The sequence below is a fragment of the Alligator sinensis genome, unplaced genomic scaffold, assembly GCF_000455745.1.
Source record: "Alligator sinensis unplaced genomic scaffold, ASM45574v1 scaffold98_1, whole genome shotgun sequence".
Taxonomy (NCBI): domain Eukaryota; kingdom Metazoa; phylum Chordata; order Crocodylia; family Alligatoridae; genus Alligator; species Alligator sinensis.
In genome coordinates, this window is record NW_005842058.1 from 2,518,748 (window position 1) to 2,537,352 (window position 18,605).

Consider the following 18,605-nt stretch of genomic DNA (forward strand, 5'->3'; position numbering starts at 1 on the left):
GATGTTCTCTGTGGAGGAGCAAAGGGAGCTGGAGAGAGGAGGTGCAAGGGGAGGACACACAGGCCTTGGGGAGGTGGCTGAAATAACAGTGCTTGGCATGTGCAGCTCTTCTCCTGAGCGCCTGAGGATGGATGGGAAACCTCCTGAAGCCTCAGAATCGTGCCCTTCCAAGAGCTCATTGGAGCAAGGGTCACCCTAAGGCCTGGTAGATTGATGTTTCTGAATGTGCATGTTGCTTCTTCTCTCCGTTTAGTATTTGGGAGGGGGAATTGCTCCTGGTTCCCTGCTGGCAGGTGGGGGTACAGCTGTGTACATAACCTTTATTTAAGCATCTGTATAAAGTGCTGTCTAACGGGAATCCTCACTGCAGCAAGCAGAGGCTGAGCAATGCCTTGGCAGTATGTGGGGCAGAGACTTCTGTGTCTGACTGCTTGTCTGTTGATAGTGATGAGGCGCTGCTGTCCTGCTGCTTACTGAGGTGGATGTAGGTAGTCCTGTGCTTCTGGCTGTCTAACCTCATTCCACTCTGTCTTGCTCTACTGCGGGTGGACTCTGGCCCGTGTGGTGTGGTGTATTTGCCTCTGGGGCCACCTGTCCTGTGAGATGCTATGCTGTGCTAGGCTGTCCCAGCCGGTGATGCCTCCCACTGCAGAGCAAAGCACATGTGAGATGTGAGCAGTGCATGTGTTGCTCTGCCTTATCTGCAGTGCACTCTGGGCGATGAGATGCTGTCTGTGGCATTTGCTGTGGCAGCAGGATTCACCTGGTGAGTTGCTGCGCATGTGACTCTGGTCCCTGTGAAGCTGCTGTGGCTCTGGGCTCCAGTGCACATATGAGCTGGAGGGGGTGACAGGCTGTAGGATAGCAAGTGTCTTGCTCTGTGCTGTGTGTGTGGTGCCTCATTTTGGAATTACATATTCCTATGCAACTAATGTGAACGCTGCTGCGGGGTGGCCTCAAAACTCAGCATGCTCGCTACAAATGTACGGGTTCGATCTGAGCATCAATAAAGTTGTTTTACCTGTGACCTGCGTTTGGAGTGGTCTGTTTGGGGTTTGAAGGGCTGCAGTGTCTGTGTGTGGCAGAGTCCGCATCCCACCACGCTGAGTCTTGACTGGCAGGTGATCCAGTAAAAGGAGCTCTGAAGTCATAACTAAATGAGGTGCTGGGTTGGCTGGAAAGAGGCAGCCAGCTGGGAGCTGTCTGGAGATAGTAACCGAGACTCCCTTAGGGCTCTTCAACAAGTTTCCGTCTTGTCTCTGCAGCTGGACCTTCGCAGTCCAGATTATCCTCAGAGGAGTAATGTGCAGACCACAGAGTTGGAAACGCTTGTAATGACAGAGCTGTCCGTGACATGCCAGTTTGCACTCTCTGATTCAATCCCTGAGCTTTTTTCTGGAGTATTTTGCACAAAAAATTCAGATCTGTGGCAAGTGCAGTTCTGTTGTATTTCTTCCTGTGCCCAGGAGATGGTGCCCTCAGATGATAGAGAATCTTTGGGTTTTTTCACGAGACACACGATTGTGCCGGTTGCGGCTGCATATGCCTGTGTTCGTGTCGTTCATCTGGGTCATCTGGCTGCTGGCCTATGAATGCCAGGAGAGGGCAGGCTGAGCCACCCTCGGAGATAGCTTTGATGAACACGGAATGGCACTCTCTCTCCTCTAGAACCAAAACCTGGAAAAAGCAATGAAATTGCGAACCAATACCTGGAAAAAGCAATGAAATTGCTCTGAAGGACGCTAACCTTGTTTGTGAATGTCCTATGCTTTGTCAGCATGACTTGGGGGATTCTCATATTGTGGGAATGAGGGTAACTTGTTCTGAGGTTTGTGTGAAGGGGTTGCTGTCTTTGGAGCCTGCTTGCAGATTGTTGGCTGGACAGACGTGGGCAGCTATAGCAAGTTGCTCGCTATCTGCAAAATGGGGACATACTTCTGTTGTCCCACCCTTTGTCTTCCTTCTTCAGTTAGGTCATAAGCTGTTCTGGTGGAACTAATTCCTACTGTGCAGAGGTACAGTATCTAGCACAGAGACCCTGACTGGAGCATCTGGGGGCTACATACCTGCAAATAATGAATCATTTCATTGAGTTACCAATGCACGGTGCTGGGATCCAGGCTCTGCTGCTTCCTGTCCAGGGATGGTCTCCGCTGACTGACTGATTTGAACGGGGCCACATCACTTCAGTGTTTACATCGGAGCCTGAAGCTGCAGTCAGTTGGTGGTGCCGGTGCTGCAGGGTGATCCAAGCTCCATTGCCTGGGATGAGGGTGACTGGAGAACGGTCACTTTGACACGGTGGTTTCTGAACAGCTGCTGCAACGTCTGTGAAGGTGCATTGAGGTTCTTGCCTGCAGGCATGTTTTGTTCCATATTGCTAGGCCTGCTCCCGAGGAAGATTAGGCTTTTCTTCCAGACCCCAGCCAGTCCTGTGGACAGAAGACACTTCTCTGTCTTCATGTTGTGCTTGTTAAAGCGTCTCTCCAATGAAAGTGCTTGCTGGTTTGTAGGACACTGCTCCCCTACTTTGCTGTGGGTGCAGGCTGAGTCCCACCTTGAACAGACTGGAGCTCTTCGGACAGCCTTGCTGCCTCCAGAGCCTGCTCCCCTGCTGAGTCAGCAACCTTCCTGCAGTTTGTGGCTGGTCTCCCTGTAGTTCGTGGCTTCTATGAGGTGACTCAGAGAGGGGCTCCAGTCTTCTAAAGTGGCATCCTCAAACCTGGCACCTAGGCTGCTTTCTCAAATTAAACAGAGCCCTCTGCTCACAGCTGAGCAGCCCTAGAGGGGTGGGGCCCACGTTCCCGTCTCCCTCTGTCCTGAAGCTGTTATGGTTTGGTTTTTTTTTCAAACAGCATTGTACAATTACCCACGGGAGGCTCTCAGCTGTGTTTTTCTTGGGATACACAAAATAAAATGTCTGACTCAGGCTCACGTGGTCACCACAAGCTTGGCAGTAACACATCCCCCTGTCGGCCCCTTTAGGTTCTGGTTAATGAACTGCCTGCAGATACCAGAAAGCTCCTTGTCTCCGGGAATAGTTATATAGAGAGCTAACTCAAGGGGAGCAAAGGCCACATAATGCATCATTTTTCTCCTTCCTTTGCCTCCTGCAGCTGGTGTGACTGAAAGCCTCTCTGTGGAGGATGACTGCAGTGTGGACGGAGTAGCCAGGCCCCACGCTGCAGAGAGGCAGCTCATCTACAGAGCCATAATGAGTGAGTCCTTAGAGGCACAGACCACCTGGCTCATGCTAGGGTGCACTTTGCTCTAGGGACAATCCTGTTGGGTTTGGTGGGATTGTTTGGAGGTATTGGGTGATCCTTTGTGGCAGCTGTTGCAGCTCAATGTGGGAGTGGTGGGCAGGATCTTAAGAGCACCCAGGGCTACCGGTCCTCCCCATCACTGAGTAGCACCACACACATGTACACACACAACATGACAGATTGAGCCTACCAATAAGATGAGCTTTAGACAAATCATGGGGTGCCTGACACATGATATGGGTAATAGTGGTGCTAGGCTGTTCTCTGGGTTTTGGGACCTCCTGGCTTAGTTGCTGTTTGGTGGCAGTTTGGAGGGAAAGGGCAGGGTGCAAAGATGGAGCTTAGCTGAAAAGACTCAGAGAAAGAGTCCTGAGTGCGCGGGGTTGCAGGGACCATTCTGAGCATGGCGGGTGACATGGGAAAGGAAAAGAGGTTCCTGGAGAGTCTCAGGCAGGAGGGACAGTGAACAGGGGGCTAACTAGTTCAAGGAAGCTCCTGCTTCCATCATCTGCTCAAAGCGTAGGCCTGGGTTTTGCTGCAAAACTACCAAGAACTGAGAAAGCCCCGTGGTGCATTGCTGTAGGAACAAGCAGCCCATGCTCATGGCTGTGCTGTTCACGTTGGAGCCAGGCTCTGGCTGTTTGATTACTCAAAGTGAAATGGGGATCAGAAGGGCTTAATCCCAGCTGGGATCCTTTCCCCGCTGACAGTGGCAGGTCAGTGAAAAGTAGCCCTGTCCTGTATATATCAGTGACACTGAAACCTGGCAGTGAGAGCCACACTGATCTCTGCGTTCGTGTCACCTTTAATGTTTCTGGGGACAAGCCTCATGCATTGGTGAGAATCCACAGTCAAGCGTACACACTTGCACATATGCATGCACATAGGGAGTATAGGAATGTTCCAATATATACAGAAGTACAAAAATAATCTTTCACAAATCTATAGAAAATACATGTCTGGACATAGGGCCCTTTGGGGAAGTGAATGGTATCAAGGTCTGTGCCTCTAGAGCTCCTGGGCAGAAGCAGCACATGCCTGGCAGGGTCCACTGTGGGTAAAGCAGCTCCCTCTGCGGCAGGCTCTTGCTGGGCCCTGTGCACTGCCAAGGCCTGGGGATGGGTGCAAAGAGGAAAATTCTTCTTTGGTTGCAGGCTTGGTGTGTGATCACTCTGCTTCTCAATGTGAGATCATGAACTTCACCCAACACACACTGGACCCAGAATGATGACTCCTTTGCACCCTGCCTGCCCAGCTCATTGCATCCTTGAGCACACCCTGGGGAGGTGAAGCAAGGGCCAAACAGCCTCACAAGAGTGTGGTGGTGGTTGTGAGGTGCAGCCCATGCATCATGGTAGGGAGAGGAGGGTCAGACAGATGATGTGGGCACATGCTGCAGACAACACATGCACTGGTGCTTCTCTGCACACACGCTGGTGCACAGTGCAAGTGCTCCTTCCTACTCTGAAGGAAGGAGATGGTTGCTCCCAGGAGCCAGACCTGTCCCCTCTGCCTTGGTGCTCTGCCATTCCCAGTGCAGCATCACCTCCCTGGGGCTGCAGGGCCTCCTGCCGGATGCTGGGGTCTGCTGCAGGGTTTTGTGTGTCTTGTATTGTGCCTTGGTGCAAAGTAACAGGGATACCCTAAACTCCCAATAGCCCCAAATGAGGAAAGAGAAAGTACCTAGCAAGAGTTTCTCACACCCTGCGCTGCTGTGTGCCTGCCTCTTGGGCAGGCGTGGGCCTCTAGACGGCAGCTTCTGGTGATGCCCTAAGCACTTGGGGAGTGGGGGCACGACCACAGGGTTCAAATAGTCCACCATCTCCCTTAGGAGTTCATGTTGTCCTGGATCCAGCCAAGGTAACGAGTGACATTGGTATAAACACCTGGCATATCTTTGCTCCCACAGCCAATTCCCCAGCTTATGATGCCAATCAGATGCATGCGATCATCCTTCATGCAGACCAGAGGCCCTCCAGAGTCACCCTGCAGGGAGAAAGCAGGTTAGTAAGAAGCACCTTTGCTGTTTCTCTTTGACTGATGTAAGGCTACAGGGATTGTGACACTGTCTTGTAAGTGTCCTGTGTGGGTCCATCCTATTTCCTGTGCACTGTCAAGGCGAGGGGTCATGTGGGGCCTTGTCTTCAGAGGGTCCCAGCTTCAAGTGCAACCAGTGACAATCCTTTCAAAACCAAGCTGTGGTGTGCCAGGCAGGCTCTGTGGGCCCCTCTGTGACCATGAGGGAAAGGGTGAGACCCTAAAGGACTTTCTCAGGCCATGCACAACAGCACTTCCAGAATCCTCATTGCTCTTCCAACCCGATAGGATAAGAGTGCAATTTAATGGCGAGAACAAGGTTTTTCAGGAGCTGTGGAAGCTGGTGAGGCTGTTAGGACCTAAATCTACTTCCATCCCAACTACCCACTCCTGTTCTTCCCTTTCTTCACACCTACTTGCTATCGGACACCCCTCGTGAGGCCCTCACGGTATTCTCCTCTGACAGAATCATGGGAAACCCTGCACCAGGTGGAGTTTCCTGCCCAGTTATCAGTGATGTTTCTACTGTTTGGATTTCAATACCCATTGTCCTAGGTTTGTTTGGGCAAGTGTGATCTTTCTTCACAGGCCACTGGGAAGCTTGTGACTTTGAGGAGAATCTGATGCAGGGTTGCTTTGTCCTGGCTTCCCTGCATCATCTCTATGTTGTTAACTGGACGCTTCGTGGAGGACTTGGAAGAAAAAGACAGGTCTCTGGCAGGCTTACCTGGCAGGCATCATCAAGCTGCCTGGTGTCCCCTGCACACAGCATGTTCTTGGTGATCGTCCGGTTGTCAAGGTGCTGAGATGTGCACTGGCTGGCTGGGAACAGGCGGACGTGACCTTCCTTCAGGCGCTCGGAGTAGAAGGGAGAATCTGTAAGAGAAATGGATGCACGTGTGAGCTTTGTGACTCACCTCTGCTTCTCTGGATAGTTCCAGGAGGGTGGGGGACCAGGAGGCTGTGAATGGAGATGCAGAACAGTCACTTTTCCTATTCCCCTGCTTGCCATTACTGTTCTTGAAACCCCTGGGGTTCCTGTGTCATCAGCTGTCAATTTTGGGTCTCTCTGGGAGTAGACACTGCTCCTCTCGGCTGACACTGTTGTCCCAAATTGCTTCCACTAACAGGCTTCCTGGACCTTTATGGAAGCTGGAAATGGAGCCTCTCATGGGTTTCACAGGAATAGATTCGTAGATTGTAGAGTCGGAAGGGACCACAATGGATCATCATGTCTGACCCCCTGCCCCTGACAGGAAAGAGGACTGAGGTCAGATGACCCCAGCCAGGTGATTGTCAAGCCTCTTGAAGACCTCCAAGTTAGGTGATAGTACTACCTCTCTTAGAAGCCCATTCCAGATTCTAGCCACCCTTCTTGCAAAACATTTCTTCCTAATGTCTAACATAAATCAACAGCCCGAACTTGTTTTTGATAGAAAAATTGAATTGTATAAAGCTGGGACGGGGTTGCTGGGGACAAATCATGAGCTGTTTGACAGGGGTTATGGCTTTCTGGGATTAGGCTTGCTCTAACAGAAACCAGATGCCCTCTCTGTGTACACACAGCCTCAGTGGTACAGAATGGTGTGTAACAGGATTGGAATGCGCGTTCATGTATGTTATGGCTACGCTGAATGCAGAGAGGGCAGAGCTTTTCTTTTGAGGTGGCTGGGATCTGGCCCAGTTGGAGCTGGACTTGCAGGAGGGTTGGAAGAATCATTGTTTTTAATCCATCGAGTAATTTTCAGTTGTAAACTCTCCACTGCAAATAGCTCCACCCGAACATGTTCCGAGTTCTGCAGGAAGCTGATCCTCAATGGTGCTTACTCCTGTTTGTTTTACAAGCACAATGGTGTATTAAGTTTCCAAGTAGGCTATTAGAGTAGCTTGCAAAGGCTCCCCATAGTTGGTATGAAGCCTCCATTGTGCTGGGTTCTGCACAAATAAACAGTCAGACAGTTCCTGCCTCAAACACCTTGCACTTTAAAGACCAGATGAAAAAGGTGGGTGTATCAAGAGACAGGAAGGAGTGAGGAGGAGGAAAGTAGTGGGAAGCACTTGTTTTTATACAGGCTGACTCAAATGTACATCTAGTAGGAGAAGGCTTCTTAGCTGCATTTAAATATAGTCATTAGAAAACCCTCCAGCTGAGCTTTTAGCTGGCATAGACATATCTGCTATTGCTGGTCTGCTCTTTGCTAGGCATTGCTCACGTATCGGACCTTTCAGGAATGTACTGGTTCTGTGCACTGTGCTCTGCAGCACCCCTGTGCAGAAGACTTCATTCCCTCACAGAGCCTGTGCAAGGGAGCCCTAGATGTAGAAGAGAATTTGGAGTCAAGGCTGTTGCCTTCTGCCCAACTGCTCCCTTATGCCAGGGTCTTACTCTTCCCTGTGCATTAAGGTTTCAGATGAGAGAGGATTCTGCACCCCAGTGCAGAGGGAAAGGAGGGGGGAGTACAGGACAAGCTTGGCAGAACTGGGCCATGCAAGTTGTAATGCTGATTTATAGCCCATCGACCCTGGGGCTGTCGTGACCTCCCTATGCTGATGTCTGAGAACCTCATGGAGCAGTACCCTGCACAAGGAGCACCCTTTGCTTACATGACTCATGCTTCCCATAGCCGGAGATCTCGCACTCTGTCCAGTCAGGCAGCTGCAGCCCTGGCTCTGGGAGGCAGGCTGTGCGGACGGTATCTGTTTCAGTAGTACACTTGGCTGACTCGGACGTCAGCTGCAGCAGAGCTGGAGGGGGAGAAAATGTGTGAGAGAGAAGAAGCCGGGGGCTGACAGTGCTGTTTGGCCTGAGGGACAGGAGAAGTTCTCACCAATGTCATTGTCATAGGTCTCTGGGTCAAACTGGTTGTGCACAATGTATTTCTTCACCTGGAATTGCTGCTCATTCTTCCCAGGGGTCACTCGATAAGTCCTGCCCAGAATGACCTTCAGCTGATGAGCCTGATACCTGAAGAGGGACAGAGCTTTAGTCGCCCTTCTCTGAAAAAGGTGATCCTTCCCTTGAAGGTGCTGCTGCCTCCTTTCCCTGTAGTCTTATTGCAACTTAATTACCTGGGGAGTCTGGACTTACTTCCAGAGGCATCTCCTCTCCTTCACTTATAACACTGCAAGCCCCCACAGGAGCAGAGGTGGGCCTGGGCTTGCTTGCTTGCATTGACCCCGTCAGGCAGTGGTGGAGATTACAGTCTCCAGTTGAGCGAGCCCAGACCATAGTTGTTCCAGGTGCCAGTGTGCCACTGCTCTTGTGGAACGACCAAGACCCTTTGTGGCAAGCAAGGGGTCTGCTGAGAAGGGACCTGGTCAAGCTGTGCTCCCCCCAAAGCAGTTTGTGGGCTGCGTGGTCCCCCTCTAGTGATAGCTGAGGGAAGCCGCGTGGGGAGCAAAAGGTTTTGCAGGGCACACGCACTCCCTCTGCCTGGGCCAGCCACCACCCAAATACCATGTCTCCTAAAGGGGCAGTCTGGGCTTGCTGCATCCTCCTGGTCCCTGTTCTAGCTCTTGGAGAGGAGGCGCAGGCTGGGTCCTTCACTCACCTTTCCTGGAAACAGTGGGCAGCTGACAAGACCCAGCAGGAGCTGATCAAGATCCCACCACACAGGAAATGCTCCCCAGGGACTTTCCGATACTTGACAAAGATGGCTGCTTGCCATGGGTGTGAGGCGATGTCTGCGTAGAAGCCCCTCATGATCCGGAACTGGGGCACGCTGCGCTGCCGCTGGCCACAGGTGGCTGGAGGTGACAGATACAGATGTAGGCTTTCTCCTTTGTCCTGTGCCTTCCTGTCTCCTGTGCTGAAAAGCCTCTAAAGGCTTGGTACGTGCTGAACCAGCCCTGGACATGAGGCTGTCAATGCCCTAATCTGACACTGTCCCTGAAAACTGTTCACAGAGCAACAGGAAAAACACAGCAAGGAAGCTGTGGCTGTCCCACCAGCTCTGCTGCCTGCCTTTCTGTTTGAGAAGGGCACTGGTGGCCCAAGCTCCTGTGTTGCTGGTGTGGTCCCATTCCAGCTCTTAACTCACTGGAGGAGCTGGAGTGGAACCAGTGTGAGCAAGAGCAGGGGCCACTCTCAGGAAGAGGGAGATAGGGTGGGGGAGCACAGGGGCTCTTACAGCAGGCAGGCACGTCACAGTACTCCCACATGAGCCGGCCTCCAATCTGCACATGGCACCAGGGTTTGGTGTCGTTGTCCGGGTTCCTGGAACAGAGAAGGGGCATAGTCCAGCTTCTTAGACCTGCAAAGACTTTGGAGTGAACAGGACAGCTAACAAAGCGTGATGGCTCTCTGCAAGCTGTCCATGTCCTGGTGTACCCCTAGCATGATGGCTCTCAGAGAGCTGTCTTGTGTTCTGGTGTTGCCTGAGGATGGGGGAAGGCACTGGTGTTTCCTCTACGTGTGTAGAGCACAGCATTAGACAGGCTGCATGTATGTGCTTCTGCCTCCTTGCCAGGCAGGGCCCTCCCATGGAGCCTGTGCAGCACCTCTGCCCTAATTCAGGGGCAAGGTCTGAGCCCCGACACAGGACAGGGAGGCAAGGGAGGTTCCTGCTATCCGTGTGATCCCCCTTCCTACCCACCGGCAGAAATTGTGGCTCCCAAGGCCCAGCTCCTGGGCATTGCTCTTCTGCGCTGTGTAGACCTTGCCGACCAAGGCTCTGGAGTCCCAGTGCAGGCAGGTGGCCCCAGAGCGGGTGGTGCTGTGGCTGCCCCGATACTTTATGCCCTGTCCAGAAGAGCACTCATCCTTCCCACCTGCAACAGGAAACCAACTGTTCGCTGGCAACATCCCACAGATGCTTGCTGCAGCACCTTCCTCCCAGGCCAGACACCCCTTCCAACAGCCCACAGCTGCATCAGGCAGGCTGTTGACTTCTGCACCTTTGCAGCCATAGTGAGGGCCTCAGTTCTTCAGTGTGAATGTACAGGGAATCCTTAAATCCACCCCATGGTGTGCAGATCCCATGGCTTGCATTGCACATACCTTTTGAGCAGGAAGGCGTGCTGCAGTACTCCCAAGTGTACTTTCCCCCTTTGTAGATGTAGCACCAGGGCTTGTCATCTTTGTCTGGGTTTCTGAGAGAGAATAGACACGATGCATATAGCTCCATAACTGTGCCTGGCCCCTTCCTGACTTGCTGCTGAGTTCAGTGATTTTGAGTGAGGATTACATAGGAGTCAGGACATGACAGAGGGCAACAGGGGTGGCATGTTATGTACAGAGCAGCTTGTGTGCTGGGAGTAGTAGGGCTTGGGGAGTGTTTTTTAAGGAGGGCTTGGATAGGCAGTTGGGAGCAAAGTAGCTCCGCTGGAGAGGGAGTTTGGGCAGAGGACGGGCTGAAGCAGGTGATGTGGGCTGCTTGGAGAAGAGTGAGATTTCCCCAGGGGACCTGCGTCATGCTCGCTGGCCCCCTCCCACCCATGGCACATTGCATTATGGTGACTGTAGCTTATGCAGACAGGCCCAAGCCAGGCTGGGCCCTGAGAGTCACCAAGTGCTTCCCTGGGCTCAGGCTGGGGCAGTGTGTTTCGGAGTGACTCCACTGTCTCCACACCTAGGATGGCTCCAGCACATTCATGCTAGATGCGTCTCGGCAGCGGGGCCAAGGCAGCCCTCTGCAGTACCCTCTGTGGAACCCGGCTATGTGCAGCTTTCCCTGCACCCCGTTAAGTACCTAGCACTGCTAGCCCACTCCCTGCGCCCCTGGGCTCTCACCTGCAGAAGTTGTGGTTGCCGAGTCCCAGCTTAGTGGCATCCGCTCGCCGCCCGTTGTACCTTTTCTGCACCAGGGCAGTGATGTTCCAGTTCAGGCACTCAGCTCCACTCACTGTCGTGCTCCACGTCCCTCGGTATGCTGTGCCCACATCCCTGTAGCACTTGACCTCAGTATCTGAGCAACAGGGGGCACAATGGCAGCGTCAGGCTGGGATCCCAGGTGACCTCTGCTTCCAGCCCTAAGCAGCTGGGGTCAGTTGCCCCTTTTGCCCCTGTTCCCTCAGGCAGGGCCTGTGTATCCTGCTGTCAGGCACTTGGCACAAGAACCCTGACAAACAGGACTGTCAGAGCCTGTGTGTGCATAGGGGCCTCTGACCCGGGGCTCAAGGGTGCTTCTTGAGATGTGTTCACTTTGCCGTGGTGGATGTCTCTCTTCCTGCTGCAGCCCAAGACCTGCTGTGGCATCAGCTGTGGCATGAGTGGAGCCTGCTGCACTCCAGCAGCCTCTGGGTGCTGCTGTCTTGCTACCTAGTCAGGCTGCCTGCTGCACACTCACCAATCTCACACTGCTGCCCGGAGAAGCCCCGGCGGCACAGGCAGATGAAGTGCTGGGGGGAGTAGAGCGCTTGCCTGCACCGGCCACCATTGTAGCACTTCTGTTCAGCGCAGGCTGTTGGCAGACACAAGTCAGGAAGCCGTGTTAGGTTTCCATAGGGAGAGGCTTCAGGGAACATATCCCCATGCAACCCCACCCATCAGCCCCCATAGGCCTGGTCTCCCTTCTTTGCCCCATGTCCCTCCTGTCCTCTGCTCTCTCTGCTCCCCCTGGCAGGTGTCTTGGCTCTTCTCAGGCCTTGCCTGCACTCCTAGTCCTGCCACACTGAGAGGCCTGTCTAGGCTCTCTGCAGGACTGTCCCACCCTGTGGGCAGTGCTCCCTGGGAAACACCAACATACGCATCGCTTCTCCCACACACATTGTACTCACTTCTGACGGGCACAGTATGGCAGAGGCTCTGGCGTCCCTCGCACCGGCAGTACTCCACCCTGGATCCTGCCAGGCGCAGCCAGGTCTGCCCTGGCTGATAAATCTGTTGGAATGAGGAGTCCCTGCAAATGGCTGCAATGGAGACAAGAAACTGTCCTTAGAGATTGAGAACGGGGTTTTCCGAGCATAGAGACTCGTACTCGTTCCTCTTTCAGTGGGGTGGCCCTAGCAGGGTGCTCCCCTCCCCAGACAAGTCATCACATCCTTGTCCCTGTGGTAGTCGGAGGTAGCACTGTGCTCTCTACAGCTTGCCTGTGAGTGGGGGGTGGAGAGAGAGCTTCCTTCTCCTCTCAGCCAGGTGTGGAGGTAGCAGCTTGCCTGCCCCACCACCCTAACAGCTGTACCCAAGCCTTTCTTTGTAAAGCCAGGGAGGATGGTTGGGGCCCTCTGGCTTTGCTCCATCAGCATCAGCCTGCTTTTCTTTGCACCCCTGCTTGGCCCCAGTCAAGGTGGGGGCCTCGCCTGTCTGCCTCACCTGGTGATCGGGCTCCCCGTCTGACGCGGACGTGAAACTCCTGCAAGCAGAGAAATAGGAAGGGTGTCTGAGTCCATTTGGCTGGTCATGTGGCAAGTACTACCTAAATCCAGTCTCCCTTATTAGGCATGGTGAGTCTGGACACTCCTACCTGCCCGGTACATGGGATAGCAGGAAGGGAAGGATGCCCCAGCCACACACAGCAGTAATAGTGAGGGCCATGTGCAAGCTGGCTTACATGCCTGGGTTACACGTAATCCCTCTGGTTACACAAGACTTTCACATGTGAAGTACCTTGGTTTGTGCCTGCTTTAAATGTAAACCATAAGACCTCAGAGCTGGGCTGGGTGTGGATGGGAGATGGAGGGCAGCCACAAAGGATTGTGAAATAGAAATCCTTTTGTATCAGGAGCCTGCCTTAGTCTGGCTGCAGCAGAGAGCAGTGCTAGTGGGGGTGGTTTGGAGTGACTGCCTCCTAAGGAAAGGTCAAGTCTAAGGTGTTTGGGTGCTGAAGCCAGAGCTGGGGGGGAAAGGGGGAATGGGAGGACCCCTGTGTGAATGGAAGGAGGTGAGAATTACTTGTGAAGGTGCTAGGATGGCTGTTAGTAAAGACAGATCAGGGTAGAGCCCTTGATTAGTGGATGGTGAAGGACATCTGACTGTCAACAGTTGCCTGGGAAGAGTGGTGGGAGGCCTTTACTGGACACAATCAAAAGTGTTCTGGAGGACAGGGTGAAGTCTCAGCCTGGCCTTGGGGCTGAACATGGGGGGCCTTGTTTGGGCTTTTCTGTCTCCAGTTTTTGGCACTGCCTTATCTTGTTCCTGTTCCTTATCCTGACCGGCAAAACCAGCGAGTGTCTTGGCTAGGAACCAGTGAGTGCTGTCAGAGCTGGGACCAGGGTGCCAAAGGCGCCAAGGCCTTGGGGGCTCCGAGCAGCCCTGCTATGCTGGCCTCTTACCTGGTGCTGGAGAGTTGTGCAGGCTCCCAGCAGCAGCAGGAGACACAGGAGGGCACCTTCCATTTTGTTCCCTTCTGTTCCCTTCAGAGCAGATCTCGAAGTGTCTAAAAGGACAAAAAGAAAAAGGGGGCTCTGGGTGAGTTGTCTGCACCAGGCAGGGGCTGAGCTTCTTGGAGTAGGTGTGGGTGCTGAGCCACAGGCCTCCTGTTAGCCTCCCAGCACATTAGGATTCAAATTCCCCCATGGGGCAGTGGCAGAACAGGCTCTTCTGGACTCTGGCAATGAGGGGTGCCTGCACAGAGTTCTTGGGGTGACGCTGGGAAGAGGCAAAGACAGGCTCGGTGCTGAGGGCAAAGCATGGGGTCCTGGGCTTGCACAGGGGAAATGATGCCTTGGTTAAAGAAACAGAGTGCAAGGTCTCAAGGGAAGCAACAAGAGGTGCCCGAGAGGGAGCGTGTGCATGTCGGGGCCCAGTTGCTCTGGCTATGGGGCACCTGTAGGGCAGAAACAAGCTGGCATCAGCTAGGGCAGAGCTGGGTGGGACTGTTTGCTGGTGGAATTGGTCTGCTTCACGTGCGGAATTGGAGCTGTGACTGCCCCGTCCTTGACCCGTGTGCGCGTTGGCATCCTGCTGCCTGTGCTTTGGGTGGGGTGCTCTGAGGAATGCGACGAAACTGGGCACCTGTTCTGGGGCATCTTACCCCCCACCGCTCGTCCCACCCTGATCTCCCACCCCCTTGTTTTGCAGCTGAGAGTCAGAGAGCTGGGGGGAGTGGCCTTGCACTCTTTCATTGGCGCATTTCTGTCCTTGACTCACTTCCCTACAGTCTCAACTTCTTGTCCCTTTTGGTCTCCTCCAGCAGCGCTGTCCTTCAGACAAAGCCTCCTTCTTACCCGCCTGGAGTGAGCTCTCTGCAGCTCGCGCGACTCATTCACATCTTCCATCCCCCACAATGGTAGCCCTGGGAAACGGTTGTCTCCTACCCCAATTCCCAGCTGGTCTAACAAGACCCAAGGCGGATTGGACCAGGATTCCTGCCTGCATCCCTCTTTCTGCTGGCAAGTTTGTTTGCTCCTCCGTTAGCCTTGTCTTTCTCTTCCATGGGCAAGTGCCTAGAGCTGACCTGATCACAGTAACTACTGCGGGAAAAACCAAGGTGCTGAGATCAGTGTGTTCCCTTGCCTGGGCTGAGCAGCTTTTCCATCCTCCCACAGTGGCTGCAGCTCGAGCTCTAGCTCTAGGCTGCAGTAGCCTCTCTGGCATCTTCTCCCTTCCCTGCCCTGGCCCATCCCTGACGAAGAAGACAGAGGGATGGTTTCCTTCCCTAGAACAGAGTGGGGCTGGAGGGTAACGTGCTGGTGGAGGGTGGTTGCTGCAGGGTGGAGAGAGCCTTTGACACCGAGCCTTCGGTTGGGGGTAGCATTCGTAACACAGCTTTAGTGACGAGAAGCTCCAAAACCTTCCTATGTGTCTTGGTTGACAAGACCAGCCCCAAATAGGTAAAACGGGTGCCCTTCAGCCTTCCTCCAAGTGTGTTCTGAGCTGATCACTCTGATCCAGGGCCAGGGGGAGAATTTGGTTTCTGTACTTAGTCCCAATTTCTGCCATTCGGATATTTCTGCCAGCAGATGCAGCTCTGCTCTTGTGCCCCCCCCTTTTCTGTTTACTTCTCTCAGGAAGCCCAGGGCTGAGCAGAAATGCGGCCCTGGGCTGTGAGAGAGGCTGCACTTTCACACATTAGGAGCTCAGTCCCCATGGTTTGAATAAAGCCAGGGAGAGCAGTTGGGGTAAAGGCTGTGGGGATGAGGACAAGACAAACAGATTAGTCATAGGTCAGAAATCAAAGCTGAGAGACTACAAAGAGCTTGTTTAAAACAGGGGGTTGGTTGAAAGACACGAGTTGGCTGCTCCAGGTGGTGGATGGAGCAGGGGCAGCAAGAGGCTGTTCGTGGCAGTGTGCCATGGGGGGCCTGCACAAGGTGGGTCCTCGGCGGGGCATGGGAGAGGGTCGCAGGCATTTTGAGACTGTGCAGCTGACCAATCGGGGGAGTAGCCTGCAGGATTCACTGATCTTTCCAGCTTCAAGCCTCCCCTGCATCTCATGGGAAAACCGTTGCAGTTCCACCATCCCCCTAGAAGCATAGCTGAGCAGGCAGATTTCCCACGGATCCCTACAGACTCAGACTTTTTGGCAGAAAATGCCCATTAAGGAAGAGTCCTCACTGAATGGCAGCCCTTTATGAAGTTCAGGGACATCCTTCAAATGGGCTGGGACTGTGCTCACTGAATGTGAGAAGAGATGCCGAAGCCGCAGGACTACTGTATGGGAGCTGCATCTCAGCCTCTCACCCTAAGATCAAGGGGCTACTGCTGAAAACTGGGCTCTTGTTTTCACCCAGGAGTCCCAGAGTCGCTGCCTCGAAACCAGAAGGGGGGTGATTCTCTGAATTCCTGCAGCCATTGCTACGCAACCATAATTTGCTGATAACTACTGCTCTTGGACCTCATGGCTTCCACCCAGAGACAGGCAAAATCCCCTTCTCTTCTGCTAAGACCTTGCTTTGGAGCAGTGTATTTATTGCAGCTGTGCTGCTCTGGAAGGAAGCATTTCTGGCCCATGCTTCCTTGGAAGGAAACCTCTGCGCCAGCTCTGTTGTGGAGTCTGTTAGGATTCCCTGGAAAAAAGCCATTTGTGGCCAAGTCTGAGTCTCTCCAGAGAGGCCAGCAGTTGGGCTAGTCAGCTGATCACTGGGCAGTAGCCCAGCTCTGTAGACTCAGGTGGAGCCTTGCTAGTTCTGATGGGGAGAAGAAGGGAGCAGATTTCTGTTTCTTTCCCCCAACAAGTTCTCTGTTAAGATCTGGGAGGGAAGCTGGTGTAGGAGGAGAACATCCCATTTAAAGCCTCTGCACAGTGGAAAGAACAATGACATGTAAAGCCAGGTCTGTCCAGTTTAAGTTGGTAGCTAAAGCATTGTGCCATGCACTCGGCCAGCCCGGAGCATTATCTTTCTACCCAGCAGTGCTTCCTGCGCCTGGTGCATCCTGGTTCCAGTGACCCTCACTACCTCCATTTGTTTCGGCTCCTACCTTAATGCCCATCCATTCCAGAAGACATATGTGTAGTTGCTGGACAGACCTTGTATCTGGCAGGTTTGGAAAGCTGCTGACTGATGTTTGCCAGATGTATTTTGTTAGTCTGATCCTGACCTAGGCTGTGCCTGGCCCGATCAATCAGGCTGTTCTGAACAATAAGCTGTATCTAACTGAAACCATATGGCCCTCTAAAAATACAGAATATTTACACAGCTATAAGCAGACTTCTGCTAACAATAACGCTTCTCCAGTTGCTCTCAGCATGGCTATACCTGCAGCTCTGACCTTTACCCTTCCCAGGGACCAGAAGTTAAGCTAGAGATGAGACCTGAAGGCCAACTTGCTTGTTTTGGTGCTTGCTCTGGGGGGGAAGGCAGGCACCATACTTAGCTGATGCTGTAACTTTTCAGATGGGCTTTCTGACTGCGTTCCTGCAAACTCTAAGAGGATTAAAAGCTGTATGGCTTGTGCATAGATACCCATAAGCAAGTATTTTGTGGTGAAGTAACTGCTGTCTTGCCTTGAAGAGGAGAAACAGGCAGGAGGAGGAGGAGGCTGGGTAGCCTGGAATGAGTGGATTTGCTTCATGCTGCTTAGCTCTACCCCCTCACACCCCTCCCTGGACCTGGTGCACCTGCCTTGGGCTCACCCCATACCCCACTGCAGATGCTGGGAGAGTAGATCATTGCTCTGCCCAGCCATGGGAGCATAGGTGCTACAGACACAGCACTTGCTCTCCTGACCTCTCAGGAGCTAAGATGCTTTGAATCCACCGTTTCTACATGCCTGCGTCCAGCCCTGCAGCTTCCCCTGAGGGAAGAAAGCCAAGTGTCAGGAGTGCTGGAGAGCGGTGCACAGCCTGATCTTTTGCTGGGAGGAGGGTGGATGGGCATTTTGCAGCTGGGCGGCTGGGTCTCCCAAAACTTTCAGTCTCTCTCTATTTAAATTCTTTTTTTTCTCTGTTCAGTGTCCTTCTCTGCAGGAGGCTTCCCCAGTGGCCCAGAGTTGATGGAAGTGTTTGCAATGTTAGTCTGTCCCCTGAATTGGGGGAAGCAAGCCTTCCCCGAGGGAGCGAAGTGGGGGCCCCCTTCTCCCCAAAAGCATGAGTCTTCCCACACCATAAAAAGCACCAGCTCAGTGAAATCCCACAAAAGCCCTGCGCTCGTTAGTCACGGAGTAATTGTTCATAGCTAGAGTGTGACTTGCTTTACTCCCACGGGAATGCAAAGCTTAGCAGAAAGAGGGGCTGGAGCTGCAGACAGGTGCAGAATGACACATACCTGCCCTTCTCCTCGTCTGTATGCTGCTCCTGGCCTCCGCTAGATGCAGACTGGATGTGCTTGGAATGTGTCTCTGCTCTGATCTCTCTGCCCAGCGCCTGTCCTACTTTAAACCTCCAGTCCAGGGGGAGGAGACTGCTGAGGGAGAGTGGCGGCGGGGGGGCGGGGGTTGGTGGTGGTGGGATGCAACATTTCCTCTGAAGCAGTGATGCACAGGGAGCTGGCTGTGGGGATGAGGTCAGGCTGAGGTGTGGGAGCTTCCACAGGGGAGGAAATGCCCCTGAAGTCAGCACAGTGTATTCTGGCTCCCAGCCAACCAGTATTATTCATGGTCCTGATCTGAAAGCCGATTGCCTTCAGAGCCTCTTTCCTCTCCTGCGCACCTCACGATCCAGGAACAGATCAGAGGCAAACGCGACTCGGAGTAATGCAAGCAGGGCTCCAAGAATGAGGGAACGGATTCGCCCACGCCATGCCAAAATAGATACAAGAGCTCATGTTTTCTGCAGGTCCTTAGTGTGACTGATGGTGTGCAAACCGGGGGGAGGCATTGTCCTTGCTCTGAGGAATGTGCATACCTGGGCATAGGGGTTTATTTTGCACCAGTGCCCATTTGCAACACTTCAAAGAAAGGCTGATGTAGGACTGGCATGGTGCCATGGCATAGCAGGGTTGCTTGGGGGAGGGGGTGGGGGGAACCTGGCAAGGAAGGGCAGG

At 53.4% G+C, this 18,605-nt stretch overlaps 1 protein-coding gene across 1 annotated transcript; it reads right to left on the reverse strand.

Annotated features, from left to right (window-relative positions):
* Positions 1-4,053: 4,053 nt before the first annotated feature.
* On the reverse strand, positions 4,054-18,007 carry PLAT (plasminogen activator, tissue type). The gene is made up of 14 exons (XM_006023034.3): positions 17,889-18,007; positions 13,515-13,618; positions 12,556-12,595; positions 12,021-12,152; positions 11,591-11,704; positions 11,035-11,209; positions 10,303-10,394; positions 9,899-10,073; positions 9,434-9,519; positions 8,855-9,050; positions 8,132-8,268; positions 7,908-8,048; positions 6,031-6,179; positions 4,054-5,252 (listed from the first exon to the last, which is right to left on the reverse strand). The coding sequence occupies exons 2-14, from the start codon at positions 13,575-13,577 to the stop codon at positions 5,094-5,096; spliced, it is 1,659 nt and encodes a 552-aa protein (XP_006023096.1). The 5' UTR covers positions 13,578-13,618; positions 17,889-18,007; the 3' UTR covers positions 4,054-5,093.
* Positions 18,008-18,605: the final 598 nt, after the last annotated feature.

Excerpts from the sequence above, each read along its gene's own strand:
- PLAT (XM_006023034.3), bottom strand. The coding sequence starts at position 13,577 with ATGGAAGGTGCCCTCCTGTGTCTCCTGCTGCTGCTGGGAGCCTGCACA. Across the intron at positions 11,210-11,590 it reads CGGGCAGCAGTGTGAGATTG|ATACTGAGGTCAAGTGCTAC; the intron begins GTGAGTGTGCAG and ends CCTGTTGCTCAG. Across the intron at positions 9,051-9,433 it reads CTGTGACGTGCCTGCCTGCT|CCACCTGTGGCCAGCGGCAG; the intron begins GTAAGAGCCCCT and ends TGTCACCTCCAG.